The 17,656-nt window shown below is 35.0% G+C and overlaps 1 protein-coding gene across 3 annotated transcripts in view; it reads left to right on the top strand.

The window, feature by feature from the left end:
* The window catches only part of Oga (O-GlcNAcase), a 42,332-nt gene that overhangs the window by 2,793 nt on the left and 21,883 nt on the right, over positions 1-17,656 (top strand). For all 3 annotated transcript variants that reach the window (XM_074180440.1, XM_074180439.1, XM_074180438.1), the window contains 5 exons: positions 5,101-5,382; positions 6,028-6,228; positions 10,953-11,077; positions 14,674-15,102; positions 15,160-15,227. In XM_074180440.1, the coding sequence (XP_074036541.1) occupies positions 5,101-5,382; positions 6,028-6,228; positions 10,953-11,077; positions 14,674-15,102; positions 15,160-15,227 (1,105 nt within the window). The remainder of the gene's footprint in view (positions 1-5,100; positions 5,383-6,027; positions 6,229-10,952; positions 11,078-14,673; positions 15,103-15,159; positions 15,228-17,656) is intronic.

The following is a 17,656-nucleotide window of genomic DNA, read 5'->3' on the forward strand; positions in this document are numbered from 1 at the left end:
ATCTGTTACATCTCAAAGTGATTCTCATTGCACGATTTTGAAGTTTTTGTAGTGATCTCATTTTATTGAGGTCAAAACCATACAATAAGGTCGGGCAATATTCGAAGTGAGGTTTGATAATTGTATTATATACGGTAATTCTTGAGCTCATACTCAAATGCTGAGATACCCTCGAAAAAAAATATAGTTTTTTGAGTATTTTTTTCTGAATATAATTGAAATGACCATTCAACGTTAAGTGGTTGTCAAGCATAAATCCTAAATATTTAAACTCTTGAACTAATTCAATTGTATTATTTTCTATTTTGATGTGCGGAAGAAACTTGGTAAACAGATGGCTCAAAGACCCAAGAAGAAGTGGGAGCCGGTATATAAGGAGGCAGAGCAAAGATGAGAATCGCACTCAACCTCAGACATGATGCAACTGTGTTCCAGGCAGAAATAGCGGCCTTCAAACACTGTATAGAAGAAATAAACAGGCAGAAGGTCGCAAATAAAACCATTGCCATTTTCCACGACAGCCAGGCGGCAATTAAGGTGCTCAGCTCACTCAAGGAGCTAAGTACCCAAAATAGGGTCACTCTAGCCTGGGTATGCGGACATGAGGATCACAAGGGCAATGAGGAGGCCAATGTTCTAGCCCGTGAAGGCGCATCCAAGGCTATGATCAGCCCAGAACCTTTCTGTAGGCTAGCGAAATCATGTATAAAGACATTCATAAATTCATGGATGCAAGTCGAATCGATAGATTGGTGGAATGAGCTTCCAGGAATGAGGCAGGCGAAAGAGTACATGAATAAAATATCGCCCAGATTCACGGAAGACCTGTTAAACCACAACCGTAAGGTTGTGAGGGTAGTGGTGGGTCTATTAACGGGGCAGCGTTGGCTCAGGAAACATATGAGCAACATGGGTCTGACAGAAGAAACCCAATGCGGAAACCGCATTGCATTTGCTTTGAGAATGCGAAGTAATAGCAAGGCTGAGACACGCGAGATGCAGGGAAGAAAAACCAGAGGTTGCCAGGTATATGAAGGGGTCAGTGTCAACGCTATGGAGCCTCATCAAAGAGATCAAGCCAGACAATGATCTCTAACAAACAAAGAGCATCACAATAGATCTGCAAAGGTCGCAGTGAATCAGGTCATGGACTAGCTCCCTGACAATCTAATCCAAGGAGCATCACAATAGATCTGCAAAGGTCGCAGTGAATCAGGCCATGGACTAGCTCCCTGACAATCTAATCTAACCTAGATGTTACTATGGATAGTAAGCTAACATGGGAAACACACATGCACAGTGAATGTTCAAAACTGAGCACAACATGCTGTATAGTAAAAAATCTGCAAGATACTGTATCAGCAGACATTATGAAACTATTATATTTTGGGATGGTTCAGTCTACTCTGCAATATGGCGTGATCTTTTGGGGGTCCTCTTGTCACTTTGAGAAAGCATTTGTATCTCTAAAAAGGATAATGAGAAAAATGTGTCATGCTTATCCAACTACAACATGTAGACTTTCATTCAAGAATCTCTTTTCCATGTTTTGTATATTTTTGAGCTGATTATGTACATTAAAAGAAGCCAAAATGAGGAATGGGGACACTCATATGTATAATACTAGGAATAAAGAAAGACTTCGACAACCCTATGCAAGGTTATCAGTCTGTGAAAATTCACATTGCATTGCTCTTGTATGTATAATTTTTTTGGTTTGTTCTGTGACTATACAATCTACACACTATATTAACAATTCATTTTTAGATTGCTTTCTTTTTTGAATAGTTTGATGAGTTTTATATACGTGTGTACGTATGAAGCTTTGTATAATCTTTGATTGATGAATAAATTCTATTATTATTTTTATAACGTATTCAAAAACACACTTCAATGTGAGATTTCAACTTGACCAGAATTTGTGTAAATACTGTTTGCACAAATTCTGTGTCTTACTTTTATAGTAATTTGAATCATTATGACTATTACTCCCTGCTAAATTTCTACATGACAAAGTCATTGCCTAAACTATTTACCTATCTAGGAACAACTCAAGACTGGAGAAAGATGAATACAATTTTTACCCAAGCTATCATTTTACCTACTGCTAAGATCTGTCTCAATTACCAGTTTGCTTATTGCAAACTGAATTCAATAAATGGAAGCATTTCAGATCTATTTGATGATTGAGCAATAATTCCGAATTTTTTCATCCTCTGATTTCTAAACATTCCAAAAGGTTGAGTTTTGAATCTTTCTCTTTCAAATGCAATACGTTATAATCGTGATTGAACTCGTGCCTCTCTGTCAAAAGATGATTTGCAAAACTACTTCTATGCTCCTCTTATTCTTTTGTAACAAGTTCTTCTGGTTTGTCTGATATTTTGGACAAGAATCACTAGTCAACTTGTATACTCCCGTTCTATCAGACCAATTCTACAGACCAATATCTCTGCTACCAATAATATCAAAAACATTTGAAAAATGTATAGCTCTACAAATTGTACATCATTTTGAGAATTATGACATATTCACAGACTGCCAGTATGGATTCCGAAAAGGTAGAAACACTGAAATGGCAATACTAGATCTCAACAACAAAATAACAACAACTTTTGAAAAACTAGAGTATTCAGAAATAACTTTTTGTGATCTTAGCAAAGCATTTGATTGTGTATCACATGAAATTCTCTTGAATAAATTAAAACTATATAATTTTTCTGACAACACTAAAGTTGATCAACTCATACTTAAAAAAATCGATTCCAAACTGTGAAAGTGGGCAATTCTCTATCAACAAGAAAAAAAAATTACAACTGGTGGGACTTCTACTATTTATAATTTTCATTAATGACCTACCATATTGGGAGAACCCGTTATCATATATTTTATATGCAGACGATACTACAATCCAAACAAATGCTAAAACTCTAGATGAGGTACTTATATTATCCTCTGAAGCACAGTCACAAACTGAAAGGTAGTTCAATGCAAACGAATTACATCTGAATAAAAACAAAACCCAAAACATGGTATTCACCCTAAGAAATACGGAAAATTACTCAAATTCGCAAAGTAGTGTGAAATTTTTGGGAATTCATTTTGACAGTGAGTTGAAATGGGATCATCATATAAATGAACTATCAAAAAAGCTAATGAGAAATCTATTTTTACTAAGAAACCTCTCCAGACAAGTTTCAAAAGCAACTCTTTGAACGGCATATTTTTCCTTGTATGAATCCATCATTTCTTATGGTATTGTCGCCTGGGGACATGCAACCGATTGTGATAGAATATTCCGACACCAAAGGAAAGCAATTAGAATATTAGACAATATCGGCTACAGAGATGAATGTCGAAATTCATTCATTACATTAAAAATACTAACCTTTCATTCTCTATATATCATAGAAAATTTAATATATATAAAAAATAATCTATCTCAGTATGAAAGTTTTGAAAATGTGCACGACTACAACACTAGGCATAAAAATGATTTGAGTACAAACTACTGCCACTTAAAAAGAAGTCAAAATGGACCAAATTTTTGGGCTGTGAAATTTTACAATAAATTACCACAAAAAATAAGATTTCTACCTAATAACATATTCAAAATCAAGATAAAATATTTTTTAATGAAAAACGCCTTCTTCAGCACCGAAGAATTCTTGCACTGTGATATAAGTTCCTTAACCATATAGGCATTTGTCGTTGTTTGAAAATACCCAATTTTAAATTTTACTGCTTTGTTTTTAAATGTGTTCGTCGTCATAACTCAGATGTACTTATAAGATATAAATATTTTTTATAAAAAAAGAAAAAAACTTGTTCTATGAATTGTAAGCACCTATTGTTTATGTAAATATTAATAGATGCCTGACATATACTAATTTTAATTATATGTCCATATTGACTTGTGCAAATACTGATGAATGTATAAAACACCAATAAATTATCTATCTATCTATCAAAAATTATCTATCTATCCTACACTGGAGTTTCATCTTTATTGTTTTCAGTGAATTTACTCAAATTATTATTCATTCTGTAGGCTACGGCCAATTCTTTGACTTTTTAAAACGAGCGATGTTATTAGTAGAATCACCAAAATAAATTAGAGTTACATAATGTTCAGTATCATTCTTAGAAACTGGATTGACCTGGCTCAGAGCTTGTTTCCGCAGTTTTTTAGAAATTGGGTCAATAATATCCACCTCTTAACCGTTGTTGACAACAACTTGTTTTATGAAAATCAGTGTTGTCTATGAAAATTGCTCCCTAAAGGTGAATATTCATTAGTCTGTGAATCATACTACTAGTGCTACTTTATGTCGATATGGATGTATAGATGAATTGTGTATAACGATGTCCGTGCAAGATGGGTTGTGGAAAATTGCACAGTCATGTTCATTATCAATTCTAGTGATAGTCAACTCTAAGCTATTCACCTCCATCTCAGTCGTGAATTTAATCGAAGGATGGATGGCATTAAGAAATTCGATAAACTTAGCCAGCTGCCAGTAAAACAGGTTAGGTTAGGTTAGGTCCAAAGTGAGTGGTCTATTCGATCCTCCACTGCAACCCGCAAGGGTTTATTGTGGCTCATACTTATTTACACTCGACCAAATAAACTTAGCTTCTTTACAAAGCTGATTACTTTGTATGGTGAGTGGTCTTTCAGGTCAGATGGTAAGAGTACGGCTCTGCCGAACTAGGCGGAATACTAGGAAATAAATTGGACACATCACATTCATTTCTGGTTCAATTCTGCAAGGCACACCAACAGAGCCATCGTAAAAGTCCCTTGTAGAGGTTTCATTTAGACTGATAAACAATTAGGATTTAATTGTGTCAAAAATATACAATTTGATGAAATTAAACATTTTGTATGAAAAAAAAAATTCAAATGTGTAAAGGCTAGCAGCATACAATTGTTAAAGAAAGGTATTATATTATGTTTTTGTATTACCTAAAGTGGGTTCCTAAAACTGCCGATATTTTGACTTATGAATGATTGTGTCTCAGGAAGTAGACTGGAGCTTCAAGTTTTATAAACAACAACTAATGCGAACCATTAAAACAAATATTTACCGTTTTCAGGACAGAAAGTAATATCTAGGACACTAACAAGAGAAAATATTCAGGAAATAACTGAGGTTCTACGCAGACCTCCTGTTATTTGGGATAATTTACATGCTAACGACTACGATCAGAAAAGAGTGTTCCTGGGGCCTTATTCAGGTCGTTCACCTGATTTGATACCGAAACTTCGAGGAGTCCTTACCAATCCTAATTGTGAATATGGGGCCAATTTTGTGGCCATTCATACTCTTGCACAATGGTCTAAGTGCAATGTCGATGCTCAAAGAGATCCTTCCATAAGTAAGTAATTTTTATACTCGCAAATTCAGGGTCAAGTTAACCATGATACTTTTGGTAATAAATGTTTTCCAAAACGCGTTTTCAAAACGTCTTCAAATTACATTGACGAAACGCAAGATCTGGAAAAACATCGCCGCTGTCTGCGAGAGTGTGCAGGAAAATCCGAGTCACGTTGTTCACAAGAACTTTGCCTTTCGCAGACCACAACCTAGCTCCTCGATTATATAATCTCGTCCCACATCATATAAAAAATATCACCAGTGACAATTCATTTAAGAATAAACTCAAAACCTGGGTCTTAGGCTTGCCAAGGCTTCAGATACACAAGTACGTTGATATGATAAATGTTTACTATTACAGTGACATGCATAAAAACTGATTCACATCTTCATACAGAAAGTTTGAAGATATAATTAAAATAATATGTCTGATATTGTTGAAACGTCTTACCTTTTATTTAATTACTCATACCATTTTATATTTTAAATTTTAAAATCGTATTCATTAGTATTCCAATTTCTGCAGAACCCACGCACAGGTATATCCTTCTGTGGGAATTCTATATTTATTCGGAAATTGCCTTGTACAACTTGTGACATTGAATAATGTATAATTGCCAAAAATATTATTATTATTATTTTTTAGATGACACTGTTTCGGCAGACATTAAATTAGAGACTGAGACTGAAGATGGTTTATCTGGGGAAGATGTACCTGCCTCATTATCTCCCAACATGTACCATCCAAAACATGCTATACGCAATGCCATTAATGAATGGCTTCCTGAGTTTGCTAAACATAAGTCAGCCTGGGGACCAATCGTCAAGCCTCAGCCTTCTGTTGCAGGTAAGTAATTTGACATCTGAAATATACAAATTCTACATCCACCGAACTGTTGAAAAAGATAATAAAAGGCTACTTACATGTGACAGATAGACATAAAATAAATTCACTTGTCGAAAATACTGCGGTCTATTTTTTCTGTAAATATATGTGTTACTGTGTAAGTGTTTGTAATAATAATAATAATAATACTTTATTTCCGTGTAGACAATATACATTGTATAGGAATAGTCAATAAAAGAAATAAAAATAAAGATAAAAACATAGTATAAGAAACATACAAGTTGAAACAACACCTTAAAACTAAAATAATACCCTACTTATCTAATCTAAAAAATTCATTCAAAGAATAAAAACATTGTTCAATTTGAAAACTCTTTAAATTTCTCTTAAACATCACATAATTATGTTCTTCCCTTAAATGATCGGGCAGTTTGTTGAATATTTTTATTCCAATGTATTCTGGTGCAAATGAAGTTATTCTTAGTCTTGCATATGGCACATGAAATCTATTTTTTGTTCTAGTGTCATAGTGATGAACATTTTTATTCATTTTGAAATGTGTTTTGTTTTTGAATATGTAGCTGCATATTTCAAATATATAAACAGATGTGAGTGTTATGATGTGATAATTTTTGAAAATTTGTCTGCAAGATTCTCTCCTTGAGACATTCGCAATACACCGTATAATGCGTTTTTGAGCAATGAATACGTCATGAGTCATGGATGACCCACCCCAGAAGCAGAACCAGAAAAATATTGTGAATTTTATAATTATTTTAAATCTTTAAATTGCTGTTTCACTTAAATGATAAATGTAATTATTTTTTTGGGAAACATTTTGTAAAATTCACGAGAAATAATGACCCATGCGCAATAATTTGGTCCTAAATGGGTTCTTTCTGTTCACTTGCAAATTAAACCCAGAGTTTATATGTCATTATTGTAAACATTTTAACGTGAATAAACTTATTATTATTATTATCAGTTATTCAATGTAGATTTTGAAATATGAGTATTTTTAAAAGGTTGTGACTTCTGAATGTAGAATTAGCAAAATGTTAATTTTTCAAGAGTGATGAGGAGTGTTCTTGGAAAAATACATGGACTGTTGAAAAAATGAGGTGAATGTTCAAATTTCCCGGGCTACGTACATTCGATTAGCGATTTTTTCATTTTTTTAATGTTTGTACACTTGTTGTGCACACTTGTTGTACATTGTATGAGCTCGACAAAATGAAAATATTGGCGGTCACACAGGGTGTTCAATTTTTTCTGGGCGGATCCCAACTGTGTTTTTTAAAATAGCAACCTATATTTTTTATTGCTTTTTCGGTTTATACATAGAAAATAAAAGACACTTTATGTATATCTTCACTTCGAAAATATTGACGGTTTTCGAGATATCTAGCATGACAGGTTTTTTTTTCCAATATTCGTCACTCAGAATATTTGAAATTATAAAGTTGTGCCAAGTCCAATTGTATTTTTTTTTTGGTCAAATATTCTACATTGGTAACTCTCTCAAACGATATATCTGAAGTCGACCTGTGATATACAGGGTATGAAAAACCGCTTGCCGCATATTGTAAATAAAAATTTGCAGAATCTTCCTTATTTCAAATGGAACACCCTGTATATTATTAATCCATAAGGAGCGCCAACGAAACCTCTTCAAATTTCATTAAGTATTCCCTATGGCTAGGTTCAATGTTTTTTCTTAAAAAAGCATTTTTTTCGAAAAATGCTCGTTCGTCCTATTTCTACGCTATAAACTCGATGAAAGCATTTTTTCAAAGCGAAATCCATTTGACGACTGATAAAAATGTACGAAAGATATCTAGTTTCAATTTTGTACATGATAGCGTGTCCAAACAAATATTTTTTTACGAAATAAATGTATGTACCTATCACATTTTTCTAAATGGAAAATTATTTTTTTATTGGATGCAGAATTTTTCCCATAAATCGTGCAATATCAAACCAAACAGGATTAAATGAAAAAACATTGTGAATATTACTAATTTTTTTTTTCATGTTATGGTGTATATTCATAAATTTATGGCTCAAGTTCTAGATATTTAAATTTGTCAACTGACAAACTACAAAACTAAAAAAGGAAGAGTTTAATGAAGGTTGATAATGAAACTTTTATAAAATATGTTCGACATGTCTTTCATTTTCTTGAATGCAGAGCTGAAGTCTATGTTTGAAAGACTGTTATATCCTGCGCAAGACAGCTGGTGTAATGCTGCCAAAAGTATTCGTTATTCTAAGTCGCATATTTTCGGAAGAAGCTGGTGTCTCAGTGGCTCGATGTAAACCATATTTTTTATGTATCCCCATAAGAAAAAATCCAGTTTTGTTAAATCTGGTGATCTAGCGGGCCATATGTCCCTGAAAGAAGTATGTCATTTAACGACCACCTATGTTGATAGTCTACCTGTCTCAATAAGTGGGGATTTTCTGTCGAATAATAATTGTAATTATGTCGATTCACAAATCCATTTTTATGGAATGTCGATTCATCCGACCATGAAATGTTATTGAAACAATATTCGTTTCGACGAATTTTTCCCAGCATGGCCCAATTGCAAAATCTCACTCTTTTCTCAAAATCGGCATACATATGAGATGGATGAAAGCGATGTTTCTTCAAAACTCGTTGCACTGATCTCTCACTTATATCCACTATTTCACCAATTTGTCGTTGAATCCTACTAGGATCTTCTTCAACAGCAAGAAGAACTTGCAATTCATCATCTTCATTAGTAGCTGGCTTGATGCGCTCATGTTTAGAATAATTGATACATCCAGTTTCAACAAATCTTTTAATTTAATTTTATTCGCTGAAGGTTGTTTTAGACCGAAAAAATATGGCACAAATTTCGAGATTATTGAAATTATTGTAATTATTCAAGAACGTACATTTTGCGGTGTAATTCAAAACTTGTTTATCTAGCAACAGGTAATTTTAGGCATGGGGCGATATTTTAAGGAAAGGCTTGGACAAAAATTATGCATCAAATGAAGAAATTGCACGGTGTTCCATGTAGAGAATAAATGTGTTATAAACATTACAAATATCTCTATCACGCCGTCACATATGGATTTCTCAGTAAAAAATTACAGTAGAGAGTTGTCATTTTTAGAAGAAAAAAAAATAAAAAAAACTATAGGACACGCTATAATGTATAAAATTGAAACAAGATATCTTTCGTACATTCTTATCAGTCGTCAAATGGATTTCGCTTTGAATAAAGTCTTTCATCGAGTTTATGGCGCAGAAATAGGAAGAACGACCATTTTTCGAAAAAGATGCCTTTTTAAGAAAAACTATTGAACCTAGCCATAGGGAATACTTGATGAAATTTGAAGAGGTTTCGTTGGCGCTCCTTATGGATCAATAATATACAGGGTGTTCCATTTGAAATAAGGAAGATTCTGCAAATTTGTATTTACAATATGTGGCAAGTGGTTTTTCATACCCTGTATATCATAGGTAGATTTCAGATATATCGTTTGAGAGAGTTACTTACCAATGTAAAATATTTGACCAAAAAAAAAATTCAATTGGACTTTGCACAACTTTATAATTTCAAATACTCTGATTAACGAATATTGGAAAAAAAACCTGTCATGCTAGATGTCTCGAAAACCGTCAATATTTCCGAAGTGAAGATATACATAAGTGTCTTTTATTTTCCATGTAGAAACCGAAAAAACGATAAAAAATATAGGTTGCCATTTGAAAAAACACAGTTGGGATCCGCCCAGAAAAAAGTGAACACCCTGTGTGATCGCCAATATTTTTATTTTGTCGAGCTCGAGTACCTAATAAGGTAATATTATAGAAATTCAGATTCCTCTTTGTTTCCTAAATAGAGATATGGAACACCACGCCACTGTTGCAGGACCCTGTATATGTACCTATATTTCATTGTCTATTTAAATGTTACTTAACATATGATACTGAAATCTTTATATGTAATGTTCATTGTCTGGCTACATGCTAGTTTAAATCTCAAATTGTTCAAATTTAAAATTTGTTACATACATTTTTTTTATATTTCATTGTGCTAGTGTTATTATTACACTCATAGATATGTATATATTAGATTTCCTATTTCAATAAAGATTATTATATATTACCTTTTAACGTGTGATTCCTAACATGAATATCTGTTATTGGTTTTCAGATTGTGGAAGAATAACAGAAATTCTTCGAATTCCCAATATTTTGTTAAAGAAAAATTTTCACTCAACAGAAAATATATATTTCTCATTAAAAAATGTTGGTGTAATATATTCTCAACTCTTTATGCAGGCCGTTTTTTTAGCTGATTCCACTATTGATAACTCTGTTATTTAGGAGAAATGAAGTAATCTCTTCAGTGGTTTTTTGAAATATTCCCCAAAAACTCGAATTGCCGAATTTTTGTTTATGGCTCTACCGCCTCCAATTTGAATGATATCAAAAAAAGCAAAGGAACTTTTAATACTCTTTCGTATTTGTTATAACCTGTCATAAACCATTTTGCAATGCGAAGTTTCGTTCATTATATGTCATCATCAACTTCAGTTTTTTGAACACACCTTTATTGTAATACGTAACTGAATTTGTTATTACAGTGGCTACAAAAAACGATGAAAAAACAAGAGATAAAAAAGCGGCCTGTATATAACCGATATTTCGTTTTGATTCCATTTGAAAATCGTCATTTCAGTTATACCTGTGCCTATTATACCCTCCATAAATACTTGCATGAGTTTGACATCAACAACAAGTACGTCGACTTCAACTGTTGTGAATTCAAACCAGTTACAGGCCTTAGCTGAAGTTTGTAGCACTGTAAGTATTATAATATTGTTTTTTAAGACTAATTTTTCCTAAAAATATTTGCTTCTCAATTAGAATAATATTAGACTGTTTGGCAGTAACGTTTGGATATACAGGCTGATTCACGGTGGATGGCACATTAGACGTTTCTGGTGAACCAGACAACGGATAACGGATCACTTTGAAAATTTAATGGAGGGCATATTCGGACATTCTCTAGCCAACTAAAATATTTTCGACAATGCGGTGTTGCCGCTTCTATTAGAAAGCAGTAGCAACTTTGATTTTTCAAATGGAACACTCTGAATATAATATTATTTTTGGAATCTCCAACAATTGCCCGACAACTTTTCTTGATATTTCTCTATACCTATCTGTTACCGTTTTCGAAATAAAAATTAATTTCAATTTTTTTCTTCGAAAATCATGACTTCTAAAAATGCCGATATCTTTTAGTTAAGAAGTACTATGATATCGAAATTTGGTTTGGAGTTAGGTGATACTTGGACACTTCCCACACGTCAGCCTAATCTCCGTTACTTCAATACAGGGTGGTAAAAAAATACAGTTTTTTCGTTTGCTTGAAAAAGTTGCTGAAATTTGATTATTTTAAATGGAACACCCTGTATATTATTGAAAATTCGGAAAGCTGCTGAAATTTGCTTTCTTTCTATGTATATCATACCTATACCTAACTAGTCAAGTTTCGGACTTATGAACATTTATTTGTGAAAATGTCCCTTCAGAATGGTATTTCCATTCGGTATTTGGTAAGCAGGCCATAATTACTATTTGACAGTAGCGTTGTGACATTCTCCTAATAATATCGACATTTTCGTCACTTCAGAAGTTGCAAATACCTTCAAAACGATGGAACAAAACTATTCAAACGAAGTTCTTATGAATTTGTTTATTATTTTTGGACAGTGTGACAAAATTATCAGCAGAACATGTAGAAAGTTCAATGAAATGTATCCGAATCTACCGCCAATGAACCTCAAGAAATTTATACGAATTCAGAACAATTTCAATGCATTTGGATCAACTTTAAAAGCACCAAGAAACTTGCCTCGACCCGTAACTTTCGAAGACAACCAGATTAATGTCTTAGCATATTTTCACGCATTTCCCGAGTCATCGATAAGAAGTGCTGAAGAAGATTTGGGTATGAAATATTCATCGGTTCAAAGAATCTTGCGAAGACATAAAATGCATGATTATAAATTCACCAAAATTCAAGCAATGAAGCCTCAAGATCCTCAACAGAGAGTAGAATTTTGTGAAATGTTGTTGACACGCATTCAAGAAGATCCACTTTTTTTAAATAAAATTATTTGGACTGATGAATCGAAATTTTCGAGAGAAGGGATTTTCAATAGAAAAAATCGTCATTATTGGTCCAGTGAAAATCCTCACGTCACAAAAGAAGCCGGATTTCAAGAAAAATTTAGTTTTAATGTCTTCTGCATGTTGATGGACAACAAATTGAGGTACGTGATATACGAGGAGTCATTAACATCCAGAAGCTACCTGAATATTTTGGAGAATACTGTAGACAGTTTCGTGAATAATCTGCCACTCGAAGATTATCGAAACTGTTGGTACCAACTAGACGGAGCTCCTGCACATTGCACAAGAGAAGTGAGCGCAGACTGGATAGACTATTTGACGATCGGTGGATGAGGCGCTTGGGACCATGGAATTGGCCAGCGAGATCACCCGATTTTAATCCATTAGATTTTTATTTGTGGGGAATGTTTAAAGAAAAAGTTTACAAAATACCCGTGCGTTCGAGAGATGAATTGTTAGAAAGGATTGCCCAAACATTTGAAGATTTGGATCCCAATGAAATCAGATCTGCCACCACGAAAGCAGTCAACACCCGCATTTTAAAGTGCTTGGAAGTGAACGGCCAGCGATTCGAACATATTTTGAAATATTCCACATGATTGTTTTACTTTTTTATAATTATTCATATCAATATTTCCAATTTCAAGTTTCTTGGTGCTTTTTTAAAGTTTTTCCAAACATATTGAAATTCGTATAAATTTCTTGAGGTTCATTGGCGGTAGATTCGGATACATTTCATTGAACTTTCTACATGTTCTGCTGATAATTTTGCCACACTGTCCAAAAATAATAAACAAATTCATAAGAACTTCGTTTGAATAGTTTTGTTCCATCGTTTTGAAGGTATTTGCAACTTCTGAAGTGACGAAAATGTCGATATTATTAGGAGAATGTCACAACGCTACTGTCAAATAGTAATCATGGCCTGCTTACCAAATACCGAATGGAAATACCATTCTGAAGGGACATTTTCACAAATACATGTTCATAAGTCCGAAACTTGACTAGTTAGGTATAGGTATGATATACATAGAAAGAAAGCAAATTTCAGCAGCTTTCCGAATTTTCAATAATATATAGGGTGTTTCATTTGAAATAATCAAATTTCAGCAACTTTTTCAAGCAAACGGAAAAACTGTATTTTTTTACCACCCTGTATTGAAGTAACGGAGATTAGGCTGACGTGTGGGAAGTGTCCAAGTATCACCTAACTCCAAACCAAATTTCGATATCATAGTACTTCTTAACTAAAATATATCGGCATTTTTAGAAGTCATGATTTTCGAAGAAAAAAATTGAAATTAATTTTTATTTCGAAAACGGTAACAGATAGGTATAGGGAAATATCAAGAAAAGTTGTCGGGCAATTGTTGGAGATTCCAAAAATAATATTATATACAGAGTGTTCCATTTGAAAAATCAAAGTTGCTACTGCTTTCTAATAGAAGCGGCAACACCGCATTGTCGAAAATATTTTAGTTGGCTAGAGGATGTCCGAATATGCCCTCCATTAAATTTTCAAAGTGATCCGTTGTCTGGTTCAACAGAAACGTCTAATGTGCCATCCACCGTGAATCAGCCTGTATTCAAATCCATGTTATTCATAACACATCAGACATAAAATTGTGACAAATCTTTTCTTAAGAATCAGACATTGTTCGTAGAAGAAATTGATTTGAATATTTTTACGTCATCAGAGAAAATGAGTACCTTTCTATGTTCTATAATTGTATAATAAATAGGTTGAATAGCAAAGGTCCACAGTGGGAACCATGAGGAACACCCGAAGATACAGGAATTGTTGATGATACACAGCCTCCTATTTTTACTATATGGCTTCTACCAGATTAGCATCTCTGGATCCACTGCAAAATTGGTCCATAAAAACCTAACAAAGACAGTTTGGCAATAAGCAAATCTTTTTTGACCCTATCAAATGCTTTAGAAAAATCTGTATAGATAGAGTCCACCTGTAATCGTTTCTTCATAGCACCTGAAATGTAATTTTCATGAACATGTAGCTTTACCACAGTTGATTTATTAGCAACAAATCCATGTTGCTGTGGAGATATTAGCCTTTGCTTTGCCAACTCATTTGGGTAGTCAAAGCAAGTAATTTATGAAGACATTAAATAGTAAAGGTCCTAAAACGGTACCTTGTGGAACCCTATATCCAAACATATTATGTAGCGATAAAGACCAAAACCTACAAATCTCAACTTTTTCCTTAAGTTTTCATACATAATACATTTTTTAAGGTAACTGTCAGTGACAGCATCGTGAATCCAATACCCGGCCCTGTAATGAATTCCCTGGTGTCCGAAACAAAAGTGGTTTGTAATGAATCTATCCCTAACCCTATCACGACTGTTCCAATTCCTGTTCCTCTAGATTCTGATGAAGCAAAGACTGTAACTATACTCAGCGGCACAATGGTGAAACCAAAAAAGACAAAAATCGAAAACAACATAACCCATGGCAACGAACAAATTGAGATTACAAATATAATTAGTACAAAGGAGATTAAAGAAGGAAGTACAATGAACACCGACGCCAGTTTGAGTACTGAATCGAGTTTGAGTCCCTCTGAACCAATGGACTGTAATAGCACGCCGAACATATCACCAGCTCATGGTATTAAATGTACCAACGGTTCAAATGAGGATGTTGCTATGAGCGAAAACTCTGTAAGTTGAATAATTACCTTTCGAATTGAAAATTTTACTAGACATTTATTTTTGTAGACTTCTAGTGGAAGCATGCAAGTTGATACCAATCAAATGGTTGTTGAAAACAGTACGGATGGAGATAGGTGAGTGTTCAAAAAAGTTGAAAGCTTGACAACTTTATGTACCTAGTAGAAACTTATAGGAATATTTTTTTTTGTTGAAAGAGGTTTAGCTGCAGATTGAAGTCCTCTATTTTTTTGTATTTAGAACGACACCACTTGGTATGTTTCGAGTAGCTACTCATTGTTAACACTTTTATGGATTAAGACAAGGAATTCGGGCCCAAGTGGTTGACCTTTCTTGACTATATTTATGACCCCGGCCATTGTAAGTGTTCGAACACATTTCTTAGCCGAGGATTCATTCTGTTCTGGTGTTTCGGCCGAGAACTATTTCTGATTCTGGGGTTTCCGCCGAGAACTAAACCTGCTTTACAGTCTCCTCGATGGTCGAGAAAAACAGCATTAGATCCTCGAGGTTATCCTGTAATTTTCTTTTTCGTGTTTTGTTTGTCTTTGTGTTTTGTGGTTAATGAATTTTGTTATTGATAAACGCTGTGTTAGTCTAAATAATAATTCACCTATCACCAGTCCCGACATTTTGAATTTATTTTAGAAATTTTATTAGTCCCGGTTGTATTGGACGCGAGGTATCTTTCAAAAATGTCTTTCAGATATAATTCAATGTCCATTGTGGTGTTACCCAGGGAAGTAGTTGTTTTTTGGCAGGCATCTACCAGTAGCTATTTATCTCACCTCGATACAGTCATCAGACTTATTTTAATTTCTGAATTATATTACTTTTAGTGGATGCCAGATGTTGAATGTTAGGTTAGGTTAGGTCTAAAGTGAGTGGATCTATTCGACCCTCCACCGCAACCTGCAAGGGTTTATTGTGGCTCACACCTATCCACATTCGGCCAAATAAACCCAGCTTCTTAACGAAGCCGATTAGTTTGTATGGCGAGTGGTCTTTCAGGTCAGATGGTAAGGGTACGGCTCTGCCGAACTCTAAAAACCTGATTCGGTCCCCAGCGGGGCAGGCACAAAGTATATGCTCTGCTGTTTTATCATTTTCCAAATAGAGGCGACACATACTATCTTCCGACAGTCCAAGTCTCTGCATATGATGATTCAAATGACAGTGACCTGTAAGAAGGCCTGTTAGACATCGTACTTTATCCTTATTGTAGTCCAACATCTGTTTGGTATCAAGCTTCGAAGGGTGAATAAACGCCTAGGAGTGAGCCAATCCTGCAAGATTCTGTCAGAAGACCACAAATCTTCTTGCCATCCAGGTGTTCAAAATTTGTTTAGCAAAGCCTAAAGCGATGCCAATGACAGGTTCTGGTCCAATGAAGCTGCTTGCAGCTGTAGACTCCCTTTGCAAGGGGGTCAGCAGCTTCGTTGCCTTCCAGGCCAGTATGGCCAGGAATCCAGACCAGAGACAATCTGTTAAGTCTTCCTATCGAGGAGAGTCGTTTTTTGCCAATTTGCTACCAATTTAGACGTTGCTTGGTAGGATCCAAGAGGTTCCAACACCGATTGACTGTCCAAGAATATTTTTATTGACTTGTGTATGAGGTTGGATTCTTCCAATCTCTCCGCACACAATTCAATAGCGTAAATTTCCTCTTTAAATACAGTCGCTTAGGTTCCTACGCACGTTGATATCTCTGTCCTGGGTCTTCGACTGAAAACACCTGCACCAGAACCGGAAGGTGTTTTTGATCCATCTGTGAACCAACAACTATCTCCTCTTAATATTTCCTTCTCCCAGAGGATCCAGCCTCTCTCTTCAGAAAAATGTGGAGAGGAGGTAGATCTAGAAGGATCTCCATGGTCGCTGACGGTGTGGTACTGATGGAACCACTGATGCTTAGACAAGCCTGTCTCTGTAAGCCAGAGAGCTTCGCTTGGGCCGTTTTCTGTAAAGCCTTCGGCCACCAGGCAATTGCTCCATAAGTGATCATTGGTCTAACAATCATCACATAAATCCAGTGGATTTGTTTGGGACCTAAACCCCAAGTTTTACCACAAATCCTTCGACATGTCCATAGAGGCAGCCTGGCTTTGTGTAAAACTTTTTCCAAGTGAGCGTTCCAGGTGAGTCTTTTATCAAGGACAATGCCAAGATATTTCACCTCCGTTCCAAATGGAATGACCTCACCATTGAGGGGAAGTGGCGTTAGATCGTCCAATTTTCTATTCTTGGTGAAGGGGATTAACACAGTTTTGCTCCCTCAGGCACCAACTGTGAACAACGTCTAACGCGCTTTGGAGGATATTACAAGTTACCCTTTCCGACGTGGACCTTGCCAGGATGACAAGGTCATCTGCATAAGCTTGCAGATCAACTTTTCTTCTGTCGAGGGCATCAAGCAGACTATCAATCAGGAGCGACCACAGAAGGGGAGAGAGTACCCCACCTTGAGGGCAGCCCCTGATGACCCTGAACCTAATGGCCTCGCCTTGAAGAGTCGTAGTGGCAGTTCTGTTCACCAGCATGGCAT

This window comes from Leptinotarsa decemlineata, unplaced genomic scaffold, assembly GCF_025532065.1.
Source record: "Leptinotarsa decemlineata unplaced genomic scaffold, Ldec_3_MD MMD2_tig00026294_RagTag_RagTag, whole genome shotgun sequence".
Lineage (NCBI taxonomy): Eukaryota > Metazoa > Arthropoda > Insecta > Coleoptera > Chrysomelidae > Leptinotarsa > Leptinotarsa decemlineata.